This window comes from Protopterus annectens, chromosome 17.part0 (genome assembly GCF_019279795.1).
Source record: "Protopterus annectens isolate FY-2018-M chromosome 17.part0, PAN1.0, whole genome shotgun sequence".
Taxonomy (NCBI): domain Eukaryota; kingdom Metazoa; phylum Chordata; order Ceratodontiformes; family Protopteridae; genus Protopterus; species Protopterus annectens.
The window spans coordinates 18826526-18850753 of NC_056751.1; the positions used below are offsets into that span (position 1 = coordinate 18826526).

General features: G+C 38.2%; 1 protein-coding gene across 1 annotated transcript in view; it reads right to left on the reverse strand.

Moving 5' to 3' along the window:
* HPSE (heparanase) overlaps nucleotides 1-24228 on the reverse strand; it is a 729461-nt gene that overhangs the window by 199093 nt on the left and 506140 nt on the right. The window contains exons 7-8 of the mRNA XM_044059588.1: nucleotides 20673-20766; nucleotides 10810-10916 (exon numbers count right to left, since the gene is read on the reverse strand). Coding sequence (XP_043915523.1) covers nucleotides 10810-10916; nucleotides 20673-20766 — 201 coding nt within the window. The remainder of the gene's footprint in view (nucleotides 1-10809; nucleotides 10917-20672; nucleotides 20767-24228) is intronic.

The following is a 24228-nucleotide window of genomic DNA, read 5'->3' on the forward strand; positions in this document are numbered from 1 at the left end:
CCCCTCGGCACCGACAGTGATGGCTCCGAGGCCGATGTCGGAGCTGAACTCACCAGCACCGAAGCACCGAGAGGGAGAGGGGGGTCGGACAAGGGTCCGATGCCACTCACCCCCTCGGAGCCGACGAGGGAAGTCCGGCACCGAGATTCTTCCAAGGAAGAAAACGGAGCCGACGACGGAGCCGAAGACAATTGTATCGGCTCCGACGCTATCACAGTCTCGGTTCCGACGCGACCCGGCTCCAAGCTCAAGAGAGTCGAAGGAGGAATATGTTGATGGACCGGGGCAGGCATCGACTGATGAGTCGGGCTCTGAAGCATCTGGGCCAGTGCCTCGGACTTAAGAAGTCGACTCACTACCCTCTGAAGGTCATGATCTGACAGCCTCGATGACCTAGAGGAGTGAGATCTTTGGCTCCGTTCAGACAGCAGGGGAGATCCTGGAGCCGAATGAACGGAGCCAAGAGATGGTGACCTGGACCTCTTCCTAGTTGTCGGCTCCGAAGGTCTGGTCGGAGCCGACACGGAACTTACTACCTCGGCTCCGGCCGGCAGGGAGCCACAGAAACTGTGGACTGAGACTTATCGGCTCCAGCCGGAGCCGATGAAGGCAGAGGTTGAGAAACCTTAGGTCTCGGCTCAGTTGTCGGAGCCGAAGACCTAGATGCCTTAGAGGGCTTCCCTGTTGAAACAGATAGGGAATCCTCTGGCTTGAGTAAGCCTCTTAATATCAATTTATTTTTTCTTTCCTGCAGGACCCTGGGGCTGAAGCCATGGCACACAGCACAGGAGGTGCAAAGGCCCCAGACAGTAGACACAAGAAGTGTGAGCGTCTGTCAGAGACATTTTCTGACAGCACGCATCACACTTCTTGAATCCGGAGACCTTTGCTTCCTTAGACATTTTTTAACAGGTGTAAACAAACACACACACAAACACACTAATTACACCCTGTCAAGTTTAAATTATAATAAAAACCACTAACTAGGATTTTAAAATAATACACACACTCCACTAGGGAAGAGAAAAGGTCTGTAGGCCCAAGGGAAGAACCTAAAGTTCTTGAGGGAAAAAAACGGGAATTTTTAGAAGGGGATAAAAATTTCTCTAAACTAAGGGAAATAAGTAAAAATATTAAAATTAAAGGGGTTTTGATAGACTAAATTACACAAGAAAAAGTCACTTACCAAGAACCGGTAGAAAACCAACCTCGATAGCTTAGCGGCAAACGAGATCTGGGGTAACTCTCGCCTAGCATTGTGGGATATAAGGGGAGCCTCGAGCCGGTGGAACCAACTCTCGAGCTTTAGAGTGGCCGAGTCGGAGCCGAGGTCGGCTCCGAACCCATCCAGCAAGAATGAAGGCGAGATAGACAACTTAACATCTCATAATTGGGAATATCACACTCCAAGAACAAGATGATTTACAATGATCTGACCTACTGAAGGCCTCTACAAGCACACCAGGACCAACATTAGACTGGATGGAGACAAGATTTTTGTGGAAGTATCTGCCAGCAAGTTCATAGTCCTTAGCAGACAAACATTTCTGGGTGGCAAGGCAGGATGTGCTGCTAAGCCTACTTATCATCTGGATGAGACAGACACCAGAAGATTCAATGTTACCAAGATTTTTCCAGAGAAAAACAAAGATTTATTTCAGTAAACTCAACCTGATAGACAGAATAACGGTTGTTGAACAAAAGCTTATCCTACAGCAAGCAAGTGTTGTACCACTTAAACTCTAAACTTCACACTGTCCATTTTAAATCCCACAGTTCAAGATCGTTCCATAAGACAGAATATATACAACTTACAGTCAAGACTTTGAGAGAGGCTGTCAATGCTCCATTATAAGCCTTGCCAACATCCATAGCATTAAACTCCTGCAAATGCTGATGAATAGAAGCCAAAGATCCAGTTTTACATGACCCAGGTTTCTAGAAATCATGTTACTCAGGTCCTGGGGACACCATCCTAGGTAAATCCTCAAGAAGTGAAAAAGGTTTTGTTAGACCATGTAAGAAAGTCACTAATTGTAACACACAGCTGTAAATAGCTACATGAGCAAACCTGAATCCCTACATTATACAGGGGAATTATTTTGAAACATTTAATGGCTCCCCGTCCATGCTTATGTTGGAGCTGTCCAGAATTATCCATCTAGGCAATGACAACAAAGTCTGCATCATTATTATGAAACAAAATAATTACAAAGTTTCAGTTTTTAAAATTAAATTACTAGATTTACAAGGAGTGTACATGTTTGTGCTACTTATTTATATTGCAGCTGAATTAGCCATCATGCAGTCTACTGACGTTATTATTGTCCAAATGCCGCATACAAGGACAATCACAGAAGCATTCAAATAATGAAATGCACAGCCCATGGAAAACAAACCCCTTTTCCCACTAAACCCATGTACAGAGTTTTGCTACTCATGCCATCCTTGATTAAGATAACTGACTCTAAGTAACTAATTTCATAGATTATTTACCAAAAATAACGAAAGTCCAAACAGCTGAATGGACTCCAATAAATATCAAAAATACAAAAAAAATAAAAAAAGGAGAGCCAACCACCAAAAAGAGAATATAAAATGGATAAATTTAATGCATAAAGCTTTCGAGCATGAAGCTCTTCATCAGTATAATAAAGTGAATATACTTAAATTCTTATATATACACATACAGTTACCAGCAAAAAAAAAAATAACTAATTAAAACAATTATCTCATTAAACATTTAGAATCCAAAATGTATCAATTATTTAAAGATGCACTGCCCAGAACATTACTTAAAAGACATCAGCTTCATCTTTAAAACTGGTTTAATGCTACTAATAGCACTAAGACCTGGTTCACAGTCAGCTCTAAAAAGGAAGAAGGCAATATATTTAGGTCTAACTCTGCGTAGTAAATATGTAGCTTTTTATAAATGCTTTGCTCATAGGCTATCTGCCCGAAGGCATTTACAAGCCTAGCCGGAATGTGTTGGCTTTCGCCGCCCCCCCTTAGATTAGTTCCCTGTGCCTCTGTCCAGCAGAGCCATTGAAATGATCCCTGGGGTAACCTTTCTGTTTCCTATCCACTTGTCAAGGTTTCTCTTGAAGAGGGTTAGCGAGGAGCTCTGCCTAATGTAGACTGGAATCTTGTTACAGAGCATGGGAAATCTCTGGGACAGGAATCTATCCCTCCAGCACGTCCTACTTATTGTTGTGGTGAGGTTTAGATCCTTGGAGTGTGTGGCTCGAGGGGATATGGTTTTCTTTAGGTGAAGCATGTCCATCAATTCTGGATTTGACATGGCCTTGTATGTCAGGAAGAGATCACCTCTGTGTAGGCAGTATACAACCGAGTACAGCTAGAGTTTCTTCAGTCGAGCTGCATAGGGCATCTGCTTGAGGCCAGTGATCCTCTTGGTGAGGTACTTCTGTGGTCTTTCCAGTTGTTGCAGGTGTCTTGTAAGGTACATCCCAAATGGGGCACTGTACTCTATGATGGGTCTGATGAGTGATGTGTAGAGGGGCCCAATGACCTCTTTCGATCTGGATGCAAACCCTTTTGTGATTAGGTGGGCCACATAGAAGGATTTTCTAACCACTTTGGCAATGTGATTACCAAAAAGCACTTATGAATGATAAAAAGCTCCCTATTTCTGGGTGCATACTTAAATGGCTCAAAGATGCCTTCCTCTATGTCACTGCAGCTGTGAAGAAATAAGGAGTTTAATGGCATCTGTAACAAAGGGTTTCTAATATCCTGTCATGTCTTAAACACTTCTCAATAGGTTACTATCTACTTAGGTCCCCAGATCCCTTATTACGTCTTCCGTATTTAGGGGGCTACCACCTATGTGGTAGTTTGTGGGTACTTTGTTTTTTTCCAAAGGGGATGACTGTGCACTTTTTGGCATTTAGCTTGAGACCATGGTTTTGACATCTGGTATCTGTCTCAGTGAGACCCTTTTGGAGGATGTCTGTGTCAGCCGGAGAGTCAATTATAGTCCCTAGTTTTCAGTCGTCTATGATCTTGGTTCAGCCATAGTCCTTCTGTGCTTGCCTGTACCTCCGAGAAGTATATGCCGAACAGGAGGGGTCCTAGGAATGAGCACTGGGGAAAGCCACTTGTAACCAGTTTAGAGTCAGACCTAGCTCCCGCAACTCTTACCATGTGGGTTCTGTCCATGAGTCAGTTGGCAGCCCATCTCATGATGTAGGGGTTTATGTTCAGGGTGGTGAGCTTGCCTATAATACCTGAGTGGGGAATGGTGTTGAAAGCCTTTGCGAGGTCGAAGTAGGAAGTGTGGACCACCTTTCCCTTGTCTATAGCCTTGGTAACTGTCTCAAAGAAGTCCACCAGGTTTAGGAGACATGATCTACCCTTAACAAAGCCGAACTGGGTAGGGTCCAGTGTTTGGAGGTTCCCAATGTCTCTGTTAATGAGATCCATGATGATGCGCTCCATAGTTTTGCAGACCAAGCTAGTCAGGCTTATAGGGCAATAGTTCACGAGGTCCGTTGTGGCTCCACTTTTGTGGAGTGGAATAACCGTTGCTGTGCGTCACTCTATGGGCATGTAGCCTGTGGAGAGGCTGAGTTTAAACAGTGTGTTTAGGTGAGGGGTTAGTTCATCTTTGAGCTCATGTAGGATGCAGCCTGTGACACCATCCAGTCCCATTGATGCTGTGTTTTTGGCTTTCGAGAGGGCTGTTTTAACCTGGGTGTCTGTGATTTTAGGGGTACTACATTCTTCTGGTATAGTTATGGGCCCTTTTGGGGGTGAGAGGGGGGTGAAGTTTGCACTGAACCTGTCTGCCAGGATGTTGGCTATATTGGTCGGTTCAGTGTATTTTGTGCCATTCTGCACTAACTCCGAGCAGACCTGAGAATTGCCACTTAGATTCTTGACATAGCCAAAGAATGCCTTGTGGTTATCTTTGGAGTCCATGGCAATTTTTCTTTCGAAGCTAGCCTTGGATGATTTTAAGAGGGAATATAGTTTCTTGCCGATACTGATCAGGGATGTCTTCCCTTCTTGGGATTTTACTCTTTTCTGTACTAATTTGCTCCTTCTATTGTATAGCTTGTTTATGGCAGGGGTCCACCAGACTGGTTTCCTTTTCTTGGAGGAGTGAGTCTTGGTTTTCTTTGGGATAGCACATTCCATGCATTCTCGTACATGCCCGTAGAGTACAGTAGTAAAGGATTTTGCAGCTTGGACAGAGTTATCATTTAGCATGGGGGCTTTGAAACTTCCCACATCGGTCTTAAGTAACGTGAAGTTTGCTTTTGAAAAGTTTTTCATGGTAGTTTCCTTGACCAGGGGTGGTGGCGGAATGTGGATATCCAGAGTGACTAGTTTATGGTCAGATCTAACCAGCAAGGGGTTGACCTCCAGTCTGGAACACCAGTCGCCCATGTTGGTGATGACCAGGTCCAATATGTTGTCACCTCTGGTGGGGGTGTTGACCACTTCATCCAGGGCGTTTGAGTTTATAAATTCTAGGAAATGTTGGGCAAGGGATTTTGTACTTGAGTAGTTCTTCCAGTTAATGTTTGGGTAATTGAAATCACCCAATATTAGGGTGTTTGGTAGGACTTATATGTTTCCCAGTGTTTCCAGAAATGCGGAGTGGGGGTCCTGGGACATGCTGGGTGATCTGTTGCAAGTTATAATTTGAATAGCAGTTTTGCCTGTTGTTAGTTGCACATAGATGATCTCTGAAGCATCGTGCTGTGCCATTAACCTGGAGGTGTGGGTATCCTTGATGAATATGGATACTCCCCTGCCTTTTGTATTTCGGTCCGGATTTTGTGGCTGAAATGTATGGTATGAGTTGTAGCCAGATAGTGCTGGGGTACTCTCTGGAGCCTTAAACCAGGTTTCTGCTACTGCACATATATTGATTTTCTCCATACTGAGGAGTGCCTTATGTGCGTGCATTTTGAGGTTTAGACTTCTGGCATTGAGTAGCTTTACCCTCGTTTTTTTGTTACTTGTGCTATTTACGGCAGTGGGTTTGTCTTTTGAGCTTTGCCTAAAAAAGGCACTATGGGGGTGGCAAGAGCCTTGGCCAGTATTTGAAAGCCTAAGGGTGTCAGGTGCAAGCCGTCTCTAGCGAAGCAGCGTGGCTTGTCGAGCATGTCATCCCAGGCTGACAGACACTGGATCCCCTTTGAATGACGCCAGAAGCTTAGCCAATTGCTGAAATTGATAATTTTTTTCTCTATACCGTGATATCATTCTTGGTGAGTGCAGGATGCTACTTAGGGTCAGGGTCATACCGGCCTGGGCTATGTGATCAGAGAGCTCCTCCATGTCACTTTTCATGTAGTCTAGGGAGGTACGGCTCAGGTCATTCACATCAACACGGACAATGACAGAGTCATATTTGTACTTGTTCTGGAGTAATCTGAGTGCTTGTGTTATGTGGCGGATCCTGGCACCCAACAGGCAGCTATCAGTAACCTTCTCCTTGTTCAGCCTAGTGAGTGGGACATCAGTGTGCCTGACTATAGAATCACCTATTACTAGTGTGTTGGGTATGTTATTTTGCCTTAAGGGCTGTGACTGCATGGCACACTGGTTTTGCGAAGTATGTGTTCCATGGTTTGTGTTGGGGGGTGGAGGTTGCTTGATGTCTGCTTTGGAGGTCTCTGTTGCTTTTGTAGATTTTTATTTATAGCCTCCGAGCATGTTTTTGTGTATTTATGTGTGTGTTTTTTGCCGGTGCTGGTTTCATAGGTCTATGTGAAACTGGTGGTGTGATGCAAGTAATTCCCTTCTGCTTTTGACTGCCTGGCCCAGTCTTAGGCTGAGAGAGCTTAGCCTCCAGTTTGGCTGTATAATTGCATCTCTTGCATGTATTAGTGTTTCGTGGAAGGAGGAGAGGGTTGTCTGAGTACATGAGGCAATTGTAACATTGCCTCAAAATGCCCAGATTCACCAGTTGGACCAGAGATTACACCTGAAACTGCCCTTTGGACATGCCTGGATAGGTACAGTGAACTGTTTTACTGATTGACTGGTAAGGTTGAATAGAGAGCCTTGTCCTTCTCTACAGTATAGGGGGGGGGTCTAGTGCTAAGGTTTATTGGTGTTTGCTATGAATTTTGAGCAAGTGCCGGGATGAGAAGTGAATGGTTTGAGTGCTTAAGTTGAAAGTTTGTCTAGTTCCAACGGAAAAATTGAAGAGTAGATTTTGTGGAGCTGGGAATAGTTATACCCAAGCTAACCGGCACTCCCCAGCATGCAAAACCGCGCAAATGCGGGCTTTATAGCAGGGAAATGAAAGAGATAGAAGTTAGCCCAAAATGGCCAATAAACTACTAATTTCTGGGCTGAAACCACTCTTCCAGGGACAGATGGGCTGCTCAAAGCTCCCTCTCTCACAGTGAACAGAGAAACTTCCTTCTATCGAAGTAAGGTATGGGCAAACACAGAAACTTATAACACAGCCCTGAATTGCTGATGATATTTTCCTTATTTGGACAGGACAAGAAACTGGTTTGTATGAATTTATTGCTGTGTTATACAAATATACCACAACTTTTGACATGAAATTTTCAAATGTTAAAATTAAATTCTTAGTTGTAATTATCTATCATGATAATTGGTTATTTTGTTACTGGTGTTTTTAAAATGGATGTTCAAACTACCAAATACTTGCATTTATACAGTATACATCTTAGATGTGTGTACAATGGAATTGTAAAAGGTCAGTAATTAACGGAATATAGATTAAATACCCACACTGACCAGTTTCATAAAAAAATACTGAATATGATTGATGATTTTCAAGAAAGGGGCTATGACAGTAAACTTTTAGAGAACAATAAAGCTTATGTATTATCAGAATGTGATAGGAATGGAAAACCATTCTTCTCTAATAGGAATACAAATATTAATGTGAACATCAAGATGAACAATAAATTTCAGCATTTCCCTGGTGCTGGAAGTGTTCCTGCATTCTGTGTTTCAGGTGATACGAATGTTCCTATCTGTGGTTCAGATGATAGCATTGCTCCTATATTCTATGGGTCAGCTGATGGGGTTGTTCCCGTGTTCTGCAGTTAGAGTGATAGGGACTTTTATAACTCTGATCCAGATGTTTTTTGTCAAAAATCGTGTCAATCATATAACAAGACAGAAAAGGCACAGTCATGTCTTTAAACTAATACTAATCATTAATTTTTAATATTGCCTAAATGGATCCTTTTCATCCTCAACCTGGGAGCATTTACAAAACATACAAATTTTATAATACAAAGAAATAAAACAAAAATAACAGTCTTATAAATATTACAGGCACTATAAAAATTATAGCAACACACAGAATGAACAATTATACATTACAAAATACCATCTACTGTCAGTATGCCAAAGTATATGTAACAGAAATACTCCAGAACACCACCATGTACAAATGTACAAATATCCTACAATTTTTCCTGAGAGGATCACTTTTTCTTTTAGTCGTTATTGCAATTTAAAGGAACTACTTAATAAACCAGTTAGAACTGGACCATCTAATCCCAAGCAGGTGAGAAGCTGTAGTATATGCAACAAAATTAATAATTTGTCAGGATCTGTTATTAATGGTCGAAAATATGTGGCAAGTAATCAATTTAACTGCAAATCTCTTGGAGTTGTTTATATTTTGGGTTGCAGTTGTAGGACTACTCAATAGTACATAGGGCAGACAAAAAGGATGACAAGGATACAGGTATTGGAACATTTGGCTGACATCAGGAATGGAAGGAGAGAGAGAGACCTGTCGCTCAGCATTTATCTCAGCATGATGGTGATGGAGCATCTCTGTTTTTTAGTGTTTTGGCACAACCTACAGAGTTCATGGGGGATTTTCATTCAAGGTTAAATTATTTAGAAACCCCATATATGTCTAACTATAGTACCTCAACCCTTGGGGCTTAAATCAAGAGGTATGTTTGAACTTTTGAAGGGCTTTGGAATTATAAAATAGAGTTTGTAAGTTTAGGATTTGGTGCAGGGTGATGTGTTAAAACTGTTTTGTGGGTTTTTGGTGGGGGAAGTTTGTGCATATATTTATATATATATATTTTTATTTATATTTATATCAATGTAATCAAAGTGCACATACATTAATGTATTGTATAAGTGGGGAAAGTTTGTGCACATATCAATATATGCAAGAACGCAAGCAAAACTGGTATGAATTTATGTGGTATCTGAGGGGTTAAATGATTGGAGAGTTGTTTAATTGTTCAACTGCTCAATTATTGAAATGATCAAGTAACCTTTCAGTATGTATATTTAAGAACTGCTGGTTATGTGGAAAATTATCCTTGAAGGCGAAAGGCCGAGGTACCAGGAGAATAAAGCATTGTGATGGCTTCCTGCGTAGTTTGTTATTTGGATATATGTAACAGAACCCTGGAAGGAAAAAGGCAGACAGAAAGACTACAATACTTAAAATGAACAGCAGAAATTAACAGATATAGCAAAGTAAAAATTATCACCAGGCTGCCTAAGAATGGGAGTTTTGAAGTTTAAAGAGTGTCTATCTGAAAGAGAGAAAGACAGACAGAGACTAGGCATGCACAGTGTCAGAGGAACAACAGGTAGTGCACACATCTTTGCTGCTGAAGGCTATGGATTCTATTTCTACACCAGGTAGATCAATTGTTGACACTGCAGTGTAGCATAAATGGAGGTGCTGCAGTCCTGAGCACGCCATCTTTCGAATGAGATGGTAATCAAAAGCCCTAGCTGCTTGAGTCGGTGGTAGTGCAGGTGGATGTAAAAGATCCCACGGCAACTGGCCACATCTCCCTAGTACTATACATTCTGCTTTGAGTCTTCCCTAAAAAGACACCACTCCCCTAGTGGGAATAACCTGGTCAACAAAGGATAAATAAAATAAAAAGAAACAGCTCCCACACTTTTCTTTGTGAAAACCACCAAGACCCTTGGAAAACTCTTGTGACTATCCAAACTAATCAACATCATTTTTGTCAGTATAGAGTATTAAGACTACTTAAAATGTGATGCTTTAATAAAGATGTTTAAGAAGATAAGTGAAATTAGAAGAGTATGTTAGTATCAAAAAAAGGATTAAATGTAGCCTTGGTTACCTCTTCATATAGGATATGTGACATAAGCAGCATAAGTAATGCTACAGGATGAGCAGTGTACAGTAAAAGGAAGGTAGGTTTTACATAGACATGAGCTCCATTCGCTGCGCTGGTAGATGCTGGATGCTCTGTCTCCAGCTTTGCTACTGCTTCTATGTTTATGAAGAATACCTTTACTGGAAGATTTTAGCGCCGCTTTCTCTTATACTATCTTTATCACAGTTTTTGTATATAAACAATTTCTGTGAAAAGCGTGTTATGTATTTAGTGTTGCTTTTGAAAGACACCCAATTTCAATTGTGCTGAAAAATAAGCACAAATATATTTCAGCTGCAAGGGAAGACGCAAATCTAACAATACATCACATAGTAGGACTGCTACGCAAAACTTGCATTAAAGGTAATACTGAGAGTTCTTCTAGTGGGCATTTAACAACTTGAGTTCACAATAATCCCCAAATGAACAAGCACATCAAACTACACCCAAATCCTGTTGTGCCTTGCTCCTTAATGCAGATATTTCATAACAGACAATATAATTAATTATAGAATGACTTGGAATAATTACCCTTTGCTAAAGCCATGTTCTATTACTTAAACAGAAGCTATAGCAAGGTTTAATCTTTTATTCTGGTGACTGTTATGTAACTGAACATTATTTTAGAACATCAAAATTTACCATACAAAGTACTTACATGAAACCAGCAGCATATGTGTCAGATAAATGTGGGGTTCCACCTCCAAAAGTTGAGCTGGTCTCTCCAAGCCACACCTTTTTGCCAGGGACAGTCTCATTTACTACCTAAACAGTAGGTATAACTGTTATTACAATTAAAATGCACTAAGCTGAAAAATATTTTATCAAAAGATTCAGGCACAGAAACATTAGTACTAATCTTGCGTTCATGTCATTAATGTTAAAGAAAATTCAGTCAGTAACTGTAAATAAAAATCTTTGCAGAGGTGGCCAGATGACATGGGAAAACCACCACATATATTGCTGGTAAATGAAAGTTATGTACATACCATGACATTAGATCTGTGTTGTCTATTTCCATCCATCTCACCCTGTGGGTTATCAGATCTGACCAGATCCAAAGCTGACACTTCAGACTATTGTAAATAAAAAACAACACGAGGCTTCAATCCAAATATTTAATACACTTTAGCGCCTCAGCAAAATAGCCTTCAAGAAGTGATACAAAATACAGAAAAAAATCTTCCCTTTATATACCAACCCATTATCAATTAACAAATAATTAAACAATAAAACAATTAAATTAAACACTTCCAATCTAGCTCCAGATTAAGTCCTACTGGAGCAAGAGTGTCATATTTTAAAATGTAAATTGCTTCTTTGAAAAGCAGCATATTTTTTAACAACTTTTCATCATCAGTTTTTAAAAAAAACTTCACTTTACTTTACTTCAGACTATTGTCTCTGAAACTCTTCAGACTATTGTCTCTGAAACTCCAACTCCCCACCCATGATGCACTGCCTTTCTAAGTCTCCCCAGATCAAGTACGACTCTCCCATACTTGACCTCTACCAACCATGTCACCTAAAGGCCAAGACAAAGCCAAGCAGTCCAATAAAATGGCTTTTTTCAGGTCCACTAAAAATTAGAAATACTGGTGACAATCTTGCAGAGAGACGATGGGTGAGAAAGCTGTGATCGACGGAAGAAGACAACACTGATCTAGCATTATGGTAAGTACATAACTTTCATATCCAGCAGTCTCTTTTGTCTACCTCAACATGTGGGACAGAGTCTCCAGCCAGACTAAATTGGTGATCTCAGGAAAGAATATTGCACAGAATGATGGAGCCAAAAGAAGCCCTTTACCTACAATGACTATCAAGCTTGTAATGACACACAAAGTTATGACTGTTTGACCGAGTGGCCACTGAACAGATATCTGAAAAAGGCTGTTTGTTTTAAACACCTTTATTAAATTATCACTTAAGACATAGACAAACACATTGACGGAAAAGAAAAACAACTTTTACATTTTTCCATTTAAATATAATATACATGACATATATTTTCTTTACTACAGTCATCCATCCAACATTACAAAACATTGCTGAATTTCTGCCTTCCCTTAAACCTCATTCCTCCTCCTGAACATTATTATGCATATGTTGTTCACAGGTTCCATTTACTTCTATGTAATTTGCTGCTTCCATTTTTAAAGACCCCTTTTCCAGTTACTTTATCTCTTTTATAATATTCAATACCTCAAATACAGTTGGGGTAGACTTCTGATTTCCATTCTTTAGTAATTGTTTTTTTGGCTGCCAACAGAGTTAAACTTAATAAGGCCTTACTATTTCTAGGCAATCCAGATCCTGTATCCCAGCCCAAAAGAATAATTTCCTTACTTACAGCCATTTGCTCACCCAATATTTCTGATAGAGTACTCTGTAGGGAATTTTTAAAATCTGCCAGCTCATTACACTCCCAAAACATCGGTTCCCAGTTACCTCTTTCTTCTCCATCACACATCCAACATTTGCTACCTACATGAAGAAAACTTCTTTGAAGTCTGCTTGGAGTATAAAAATACATATTTAAATACTTAAAAGCAAAGATCATAAACCTTCTGGACTTGATTGCATACTTGGAGGGCATACATATGTCTTCCCCATTGTTTTCTTGTAAATTGCTTTTCTAGTCTGTCTTCCCAATATTTTCTGACCTCCTCTGATTAATTGTTATACATATCATGCAATATTTTATATGTCCTACTAACTACCCTTTTTAACAGCTGCTTCTGTTCTAGATTCAACTAAAAACTCTAACAGAGCAAATCTTTCACTTAAAATCCTCCTATCCCTTTCTCTTTGTCTGTATTCTGGGATCAAGCCCTGTTAGGGAAGGCAGTTTCTAGTCTGCAATCCAAATGTCTTCTTGGCCTCATCCCACTCTATTACCTTTCCTGTTTGAGTTATTTGCTCCCAATATAATTTGTTTCCTTTAACAGGTTTCTCCAAATTCCAGACCCCTCTTGTCTATTTCCTGTACTTTCAGTCATCCCTACAGGCAAAATCTCCTTTTTTCATTTGCATATTGATTTAGTTCTTAGAATACTTTCTGCGTCTTTAAGAATATAATATTCTGTATGGTTATTATTCTTCTTACGGATCTGCATTCAAATTCACACTCTCTCTCTCTCTCTATTTCTTGAACTCCCCCACCCCTGCTTCATCATTATCCCTTTCCACTTTGAATTATAATCTTCTGTTTCTGTTATGTGCATGAGACTTAACTGTACAGCTCTAAAATATCTATTCGAATCAGGTAAACCTAAACCAACTTGTTCTATTGGAAGGAGCAACATATCCCACGTAACGCCTCCCTCTTTCTCTTCCAGATAAATTAATTCAAATTGTTATTAATTATTGTCCACAACTTCTCCTCAGGTTGATAAAAGTATGCCTGACCTGTATACAGACTAAAGGGTCTAAAAACATTTTCACTGCTTTTATCTTACTATCCCTATCCATAAATAAAACTTTCCAGTTTCTCAATTTTTGTGTTATCTTTGGTTTAGTCTCTTCCCACATATTATCAGCTGCCATAGCAGAAGCCTTTTTAATATATACTCCTAAATACTTTATCTTATCACGTCCACTTTAATATTACTACTGATGAACCAAATCATGTGTGGGTACATAATTTACAGCTCTAACATTTGTTTTACCTTCATTAATTTTATATCCCCAAAAGACTTGAAACTGTCTCAAAATGTTCCACAATACTGAGACTTAACAGGTATAAAATAATGTCACCTGCAAACAAAGTCAAATTTTCTTGATTACCATACCAATTATATCTTTATATTTCTGAGTCCCTTCTTTTCTTTTCCAATGGCTCTAAATACAAAGCAAATAACAAAGGGAAAGAGGGCACCCTTTTAATTCTTGACTCCGATCCTTCATATATTTTTCTAATTAACCTCATTATTGTATCAGGGAATATAAATATTTCCAGTGCCCTATTCATAAAATCACACATCATTGTGTCAAATGCTTTCTCCACATCAAGACTGACCAATAGCAGAAGCATTTTCTTACATTCTGGATCATCATTATTCTATTAATGTTGTCAAATGTTTGCCTCCCCTCCACAAAACCAATTCTGGCAACACATTTGCCATTCTTTTAGCTTGTGTAAACATAAACACTTTATAATTGTGGTTTAAAATTGAAATGGGTCTATATGAAGCTGGGTCTGAAGAATCTTTGCTATCTTTAGGTAACACAGCCACCACAGCTTTTTTCCAAGAAGATAGTGCTTCCTCTCCTTTTAAAATACTGTTAAACAAAATTTTCCAGATTGTTATCACTTTCTTTCCTCCTAACTTCCAAACTTCCACAGGAATACAATCTGTTCCTGGAGACTTTCCTGAAGATTGATTATATATCACCGTTTTAATCTCATCACCTCCTATCTTAACTGTTAGTAGCTGAGCCTGAACTACCTCTAGCCTTCGCATAAGTCTTTAATAAATATTTCCATTTGTACTCTTTCCTGAGTTCCACATTTCTCTCTCTCTCTCTGTCTTCTACAAATTTTCATAATATTTCTGGAATATCTCTAAAACTTCTACAGGATCTCTGGTTATTTTTCTTGTTACAGGTTCCGTACGTTTGGTGACAACCCTTTCAACCTTATGTTGTTTAATTCATTGTGACAAAAGTTTTTGTGCTCTGGAGTTATCAAAAACAGTTGTTTCACAGTAATCTTTCTAAATGCATGCATATTATCCAGATATTCCCCAATTTTCTATTTAGAGGTTTGCACTTGCTCCTCCTGTTCTGTGACATTACCCATATTCTGAAATACTTTACACTTTGTCAGCCCCTCTAAATAATTCCTGTTACTTCTTAACCAGGTCTCTTTCTTTTATTTCTACCCTGTTTTTAAACTCTTCTTTCAATGTATCCCAGTCACTAGCTATAACTTCTGAAAAAGCTTCGATCTTCCTTAACTGTCATATAATTTCCACTACCCATTCTTTAAATTCCTGTTTTTAACAGGTGGGTATGGAAGCATGGCACTGCATTTTATCTTAGTTATTGGTGCATGATAGTAACCAGATGTGTGATGAAGCTTTCAATTAAATGCACATGCCCTTGTGAAATATAATTTCTGTCTAGTCTAACCCGGGTATACCTTGGGAAAAAATATGTAAATTCTCTTTGAGTTCCGACTAACTAATTCACATCTTCCATACAAAATATTTTTATAGATTTCTTCAGAAACCTACCATCTTTTGTTATATTTTCCTGTTATGTCCTCCAGGTACATCCTCTCTGTTGCAAATCAAAGTTGCATTCCTCACCTGTAAGTAATATTCCCTGCTGAAAGTTGATTTCTCCTCAAATTTTCTTTCTTAAGCTCCATAATAGCAGTTTTAGGTGGAATATAAATTTATGCCAGCATAATCATCCTCTTGCCAGTAGCCTATAACTACCATAAATCTACCATTATTATCTTTTTTACCTCTTCTATCACTTTTGGAGCTCCCCTAGCAATTAGTATAAGTACATCCCTTTTCCTTTGTTCCTGATATTCTGCTGGATATACAACATGAAATCCTTTTTTATCAAATTCACTTGGTCATTTTTTTCCACATGTGTCTCCTGTAGCATTACTATTTGCACTGTGCATTTCTTATTATAATTCGATGCACTTACCTTTTTGTCTGCACCTGTAAGGCCATTCATATTCCAAAATAATATGGAGAGTGTAGCCATTATGATAATATGTTAACATTCTCACCTATTATATATGACAGATTTGTAAGTGTCTTTTTCCAGCTTTTGTGTTACATACACCCATTAATGCTAGGCAGGTTGACCTTTTATGCAGTCATTACTTGTCGTCTTTGTTTGAACCTATGTCACATTTTGCAAGACTTTTAGTTTTAATGAAAATCCTCAAGTAAAAAAAAACAAACACACCTCCAGAATGCCTTCATAACCTGTTAAGTTAAAACAAGAACACAAAGCTATGTACACCTTCAAATAATGAAATTTAACCCTCCTGATTGGAACAATTGTCCCAAACAGACAAATACACCTACAGGCATAACCTAACCTAAAATTAAGGTTATCCATGCTAAGGCACACAATGTTACAGCCTGCAGCCCTACTTACACTAATTGCTGTTTGTTCATTTATTATCTTTATTTCCTTACCAGATGTAAAAAAAACAGCTTGTATGCCTTCAGAAAACATTAACTTTTAGCATTAAAAAAGTGCAATGGCTATAAAACTAAATTATATGCTGTTCTAGAAAATGCATTAAGTTATTTAGGTACCAGGAAAGCTGCTATCTCTTAACCACTTCCAATAATTTCAAACTTTTCTACTAAGCTGCTTGCCCTTGTATCTTTTAATTTTATGTTTCTCTCAGCAAACAATGACCAGACCTCTTGAGATCTTCCCTGTCATTAAACGGTCTCCATGGAAGCAAAAGTACAAAATGTACAGCTGCTCTCAGCTGCACGTCTCAACTCACAATGAATATTTATTTGCTAGGGGAAAGCTTTTCATTGTACTCACAGTGTTATCTTATCTTTAAAGCTCCCTTGTTTACACAATAAGCATGTTATTAGATTAATCCAAGGACATTAATCCAGATATTCACTTGTGCAAAAGCAAAAGAAAACATAACAACTCTTCATATATTATAACCTGTGCACTTTTATACCCCACCCCCAACAACCAGGATAGTAATTTAAACATGCTTTTGTTCAGCCCTTCTTCTCTTTTTAAATTATAATGCCTACATTTCTTACAACTAAAAAAGGAACAAAATAACTTGTTTACTTCAGTATTTTAATCACATAAAACAATCACCGAAAATGCTTTACTATATCACATGTAATTTACATCATGAAATGTTTTATACAAATATCTTTAAGAACAAAAATAGTTTTAATTACAGTTACTTTTTTTCTATCACTTTATGCCATTCCAAACATTTATGACATGAAGGGGGGTATATGCTTATCAGTCCCTCACAAGTTTAACAAAGTCAAAAAAAGTAAAATCTTTCTCATCCACTTTTTCTTATAAAGCCATATTTCACAAATGTGACTGATGCTTTATAATCTCACACTTATTCACTAATTTCAGTTTTGCTGGTTTTCTTACTATTCATCTCCATATTCCAACACCAGACTCTGGTTTAAGTCCAAGGTACTCCCAATTCTTCTAGTCAACCCTTGAGCATTATTCTGCCTCCCAAGCATCTCTAACCTGCAGTCCAAATAAATTCTTGGCATTTTCTCATACTAGTACCTTTCATTCTCTAGTTATTTGCTCCCGATACCTTGGTTCTTTTGACAGTTTTCTGTAAGCCATCTCTTGTGCCAAAGCTGGAACCTGAACTGCAGGATTCTTCCCAGTCAGTGTTTTCTCTTCACCTTTTTTAGCTGATTTTCTTTCAGGCCCTCTAAGTTTCTTCTTTGCTGGCATCTAGGCAGTGTACTTACTACCCAGTAACTGAATTTTACTAAAACTGGCAGAGTGCCCAACCCTTATCTCTCAAGTTTCTTTTCTCACACTGGGAGAGATGAAATCAAGCTGTTGATCAATCAGCAGCCAATCTTGGAAGTCCATGTATAAAATGACTCTTAAGCAAGCTCAAACCATGCTCTACTTCAGTTGATGACCTTCCAGGTGAGCACCTTAAAGTAGCAGCCAATAATATTACCTATACTGTCTCAAGCCTTATAAATACATCAATCCAGGAGTCCCATGTTCCCTCTATCCAGAAAAAAAAAACACATTACATCTCCACGCAAAGGAGAAAATTCAACAGACATCACTAACTTCAGACGTATAGCAATCTTATTCCCCCTCTGCAAAATACTTGAAAAATGTATTGAAAAAAATTGCTAAACTATCCTTGCAAAAACTCCTATCCCTCCCACAATACGGTTTCCATTCCTCCCACAGTACTAACACTGCACTTCTAACCTTTATAGATATTGTCAATAAAGCTAAAGATAATGGCAAAGTAGTCTCCTCATTTCTAGACTTGTCCAAAGCCTTAGACAAAGTTTGTCAGAGCAAACTTCTACTTCAAATCTCCTCATAACATTTATCTCAGGCACCCTTCTATGGTTCTAAAGATACCTGTTCTATAGATATCAGCAAAGAAAACAGTACTTTTCCATCTCTCCATACCTCCCAGTCACCACCAGTGTACACAAGGCTCCATCCTTGGTCCCATCCTCTTTCACATTCTCACCAACACCCTCTCCACAACCATACAACAGGCTTCCCTAATACAATATGCACATAACTCCACACTCATATGCATATGCATATCACACAATCTGGCACATCTCCAAAAAAATATACAGGAAGCTTTAACAGTGACTGAAACATGGCTTTGTAACTCACAACTTATGCTCAATGCTCAATCCTCCTAAAAAAAACTACTTCTACCCCCAGAGATACTCCCTCACGAAAAAAACTAAATCTGAAATCCTCCTTATTAATAAGACAACCACTGAAGTCACTCCTCATAGAAAATTATTAGGGATGATAGTGGATGACTTGCATATACAAAACTGCATAAACAAAATCACCAAAAACTAATGATGTTTTAGAGAGCTAAAAATTTTTTCAACAATGCATCTAAAACTACACTTGTCACTACTTACCTCCTCCCTCACTGTTTTATGACACTCCCATCCTTACTAACCTCCAATCACAAAAAGCAAATCCTGAACAATGCTTTAATAAAATGGCTAAATTTCCTCAAATACCCCTTTTAGAACTCACCACTGTATAGCACTAAAAAAACTACTACGCCATCAACTAACATATACATGGCTTCTCACCACCTAAAAATATCTGGTATATATTTGCTGTCTGGCACTAGATATCATTCTACACAATTATATTCTTACTTGGTCATTACAATCCAATGATCAAAAACTGTTGACATATCTATCAAATCTACTGGGCATGGTCTGTACTCATACCATGTTGCTAAGACCTGCAACCCCTTTCTTATATCCATCAGGTCAATACCCTCTCTCCAGTCCTTTCAACCATTCTGAAGCAATTCCTGTCCAAAGTCTGGATCTGTTCCTACTTAACCCCTGGATAAACTATATCCTTAAATATGAAAAAGTACCTATTCATACCTCACAACTCATTTCACAAGCCACTTCTTTACCTGCTTCCTAACTTCAATCAATTTCTCTACCCTGACTCTTTCTAAATATGTCATAACCCTATCTATTCCCTCTCACTTCACATTGCAATTCCTGTTAATATTATACTAACTTACCTTTAATTTCCCTAAAATGGCTAAAATTTCTCTAAATATTAACTTATTGTCATATAAGTGGTATATATTTTTAACCAATGTTGTCACATTATGTCTAATTTGGTAAAATTATTTAAACTACAGTTCAGAATTTTTGTATAATTTTTGAAGGTTGTAAAATTATTGTTCTTAAAATGTTTTTGTAATACTTTGGAGCTTTTCTCCCTGGGCCTCCCCAGAAAATGGCCACCTACCCAGTCTGACTTTCCCAGTAATCAAAGGTGAATATAATAAATGAAAAGTAATCATCTTTTTATAATATTTTGTATGATTTGTTCAAAAACTCGTGGCTTTCGCTTTGCAAATGTATGTACAGGTTTGATTTGGGCCTTAAATTTGTGTATACACTTAATCTACTTCCTCTGCTTAATGGTTTGAATCATGGCTGAAAGGGGATCTAGCTAGACCACTTGAAATACCCAGTTAATGAATAAACAAATGTACAACTAGCAGTTCAACAAGTCTTTAAAAAGTTTTAACAAGTCAGTACCAGGTGACAGTTAAAGCCCTTCAAAGGAAATGGAAGACTGAGCCAGGAAAAACGTGCAGCCTTATGGATCTGCAGCTCAAGTCTCAGCTAAGCAAGTTCCTGAGGTAGTAAATAAGAGAGCAGCAATGTGCATTCCAAGAACAGCTCTACCTAGACTAAAGTTAAATAGAAAACGTCTTCCATTTTGCCAAGACCTGGTTCTAAATGAGGATTTCTTAGATGCAACAAGCATATTTACCACTCTGTGAGAGATCAGAAAAAAAACAGGTGTCACCAAGAGAACTCAGAAAGCATGTGTCCAGGTGAAGAAAGGAAAGTTACAAGAGTAAATATATGGTATTATAAATCCACAATAAGTTTCTTGGAATGCTGCAAGAAGGGGAAACCATAGCTACTTGGTCCACTTAGGAACAATAATGCTCATCTCTGCCTTGTTCCTCATCCCTTGTTCCTCTAACTTGTAAGATTCTATGTGATTGAAAATGGTGTAAATATCAGAAGGAAAATAATTCTGCAGTGTAAAGTTCAGGACTCGTTCACCTGTGCTGATTTACAGCTAGGTAAATTCAGTGTACCATTACTTATTTTTCTTAGCTCTTTTATAATGTAAAAATAAAGGGTGATATTGCCACAATGAAGATATCTGCAAAGACTACAAAACTCTGAATCACTGAGTATCTACAAAGACTATTAAATTCAATACCTTTAAAACAAATCTTGCTTTTTGTATCAGTGTGTCCAACACTTCAGAACTTAAAAATTCTTCAAGCACAGCTTTTCTTCCATCTTCATAGTAACTGTAAAGAAAAGACATTTTAGTCATGAACTACTTCACTACTAAGACATTACTGACAGTAAAAGGTCCATCATCTCAACAAGGAATACCAGTTTAACCAACTGCTTTGCCTTTAACATTTTTTATTCTTATTTTAACAATACATGGATCATTTACATGACTGACCTACACAAAAGCACAGTGGTGCATAAAGTCACCAAAACAGATTATAAATAGAGGTTTGTGCTGCACATATACCCATATAGGACTGACACACTCTAGCTGTCCATCTCTTTACAAACACTTTTTTGGTCACACCACCAGTTTTAGAGAAATGTCTCTTCTATACAAGTCAAAAATATAAATAATTTGGTATATAAAAAATGATCATCTACATTTAGTTTCCATGAGAAATGAAGAAGGAAGATAGTATAATCAGCTTTTCACTGACAAAATGTTTTGACAACCAGGCTAGTAGACTATATATTTTCAGCCATGATCTGGGGAAAAATATGTGGAAAAGTTAAACCACCATTAAAAAATTAAGAAAATACATATATTGCTAGTTATAAGAAAAATGCTGAACCAGCTGGATAGCAAAAACAATGCTCCTCATGCTGTTCCTCAGAGTTAGACAGGCTTTTTTGGACAGTGGGCCTGATCAGCTTAGCTTGTAGCACAGATGCTCAAGCTTGTGCTCAAGTCGTATACTGCTCGTCATATTTTATATCCAGACTTATATGAGTGAGATGAGACATTGTTGCTGTATATGTGTCTGCTGTCAGTCCAGTCCTACAGCCTCCAGGAGAAACAGTGAGACCAGCTTCACACCACTCATTAGTGACTGCTCTCTCCACGAGATGTGTCAAGTCTTAGAGTGGGAATAAAGTTGGGGGTATGGGGGATTTGCTCCACAAGAGGCTGATGAAGGGGGCTTGCTTCAAGTGAGAAAAAAAAAAGATTTAAAAATATTGTATTTGCCAGTATTGCTTATGAGCTTGAGTACGTTATAAGTACTCAACAACCTGCTTCAAAGCTCTTGTGTTTTGAGCTCAGGTGTCTTGAGGGTTGTTGGGAAAGCTTTCAGACGCAGAGATAAAAACAGATGAGGAAAACAGAGCACAGCTCACAAGCAACACTGGCAAAAAAGCTGACAATAAGATTTTTACTGTTTTGATCAAGGCATTTTCATTTAAATCATATCTGAACAGTTTAATGTTACATATAGATAATAACAAAACTCCCCTTCTTCTGTATAACAAACAGACACAGTCAGTGCAACAAATTGCAACTAAATTATTTCTACAATTACTAGTATCATTTTATAAGAGTCAAATGACTATTTGCAATGAAAGTGTTAATAATTGTATTAAAATGGTTCAAGCATGTACTCTGCAGCAGAATAAAATAATTTATACGGGCATATTTAGGATAAGGCATTTACTTGACATAAAAGTAATTATTCTGTCCATTTTGCAAACATTTCAGCCCAACCAGTTTAAGCTACTTAAATATCAACAATTGAAACATGTATTTTAGAATGTACTGTTAATTCTTAAAACAAAACTTGTCTGTTTTTTGAGTTGTTGTCTCAACAAATTATCTATACGAAACCAAAAGAGTAATGGCTCCTTTGGTGTAAATATATATATATATATATATATATATATATATATATATACATATATCCTCACAAATGTATATATAAGTTTTTGAAAATGTTCTATAATTTTCAAATACTGCAACAGATCTTAGGAAATCTCTGAGAGTGTATTGTACCAGAGCTAGGTGAACAGTCAAGAAATATAGTAAGATTAGTTAAATATTGTTTTACTGCATCTATGTGATTCTGTCTAACTGTGTTATTTTTATTTCTCCTGTAACTGAAACTCTGGTGTTTATTGTACTTAGATATTTAGTATTCTCGTGTTTTCTATTTTATTATTTATTATTAAATATTTGTATATCTTTCATTGTGGCTGGTCTTTTAAAGAATACTTTTAACATCCTGAGAGTACTTGTGCAAATTTAGGTGATGCGTTGGCCACTCTGAAAAGTCTTACTGCTTTGGTTACACCCTACCATTTATATTAGTATTGATTTTATTCAGTATAATTGGATGCCCTTGTAAGAGCCTTAGAGTGGCTAACTGGTGGCAGTGTGGTTACCTTATATTCTGGGCAGAAGGGGTACAGCTAGTAAATCTGTGCCAGCCTTTCCCAGGAGTGCGTGTGTGTGTGAAAATCAAATACCCAGGTGTGGATGTGTCAGCTACTGGAATTGGGACACAGTGCTCCAAAGTGAGTCTTGTTTGGGATCTGGAGAAACAGAGTCTACTACCAGGTATGGAGCGTGTTCTCTGTGTGCTCTTGGGGGGAAATTGTGCTTGATGCAGAGAGCTGCATCTTACAATACTATGAGCAATCCATTCCTGTTCTTAGTGACCATCTCTCACTGGTGTCAGTGGTGAGGATTGAAGCTCCTTGATTACTGACCCTGGGCAGAGATTCTGTTACACACACACACACACACACACACATATATATATATATATATATATATATATATATATATACACACACACATACACACACATATATACTTATATATATATATATATATATATATATATATATACACACACACACACATATATACTTATATATCTATATAAATGCGTATGTGTATGTATGTATGTGTACACACACACACACACACACACACACACACACACACACACACAGACACACACACAGACACACACACAGACACATGCACATGTATATGTATATGTATCTGTGTGTGTGTGTGTGTGTGTGTGTGTGTGTGTGTGTGTGTGTGTGTGTGTGTGTGTGTGTGCTGTTGTTGCAGTCTGTAAAAGAGTGAGCATTCTTTTCCCTTGTTTTTCAGCCTTCTGGCTGCTCTCCTTGTGAGATTGTAGGCTTGGAGCTGGTATATTTAGTTAGCAGGGTTGAGGGGGAGCAGGTGAGCTTTCCCCCCTACAAAAAAAAAAAAAAACAACAAAAAATATATATACAGTGGATATAAAAAGTGTACACACCCCTGTTAAAATGCCAGGTTTTTGTGATATAAACAATGAGACCACAATAAATAATTTCAAAACTTTTCCCTCCTTTAATGGGATCTATAACCTGTACAATTCAACTGAAAAGCAAATCCGTTAGGGGGAAAATATAAAAAATAAAAAGCATACAATAAATTGGTTGCATAAGTGTGCACACTCAAACTAATACTTTGTTGTGCGTGCACACCCTTAAACTAATACTTTGTTGAAGCACCTTTTGATTTAATTACAGCATTCGGTCTTCTTATCAGCATGGCACATCTTGACTTGACAATATTTGCCCACTCTTCCTTGCAAAAGCGCTCCAAATCTGTCAGATTACCAGAGCATCTCTTGTGCACAGCCCTCTTCAGGTCACCCCACAGATTTTCTATTGGATTTAGGTCTGGGCTCTGGCTG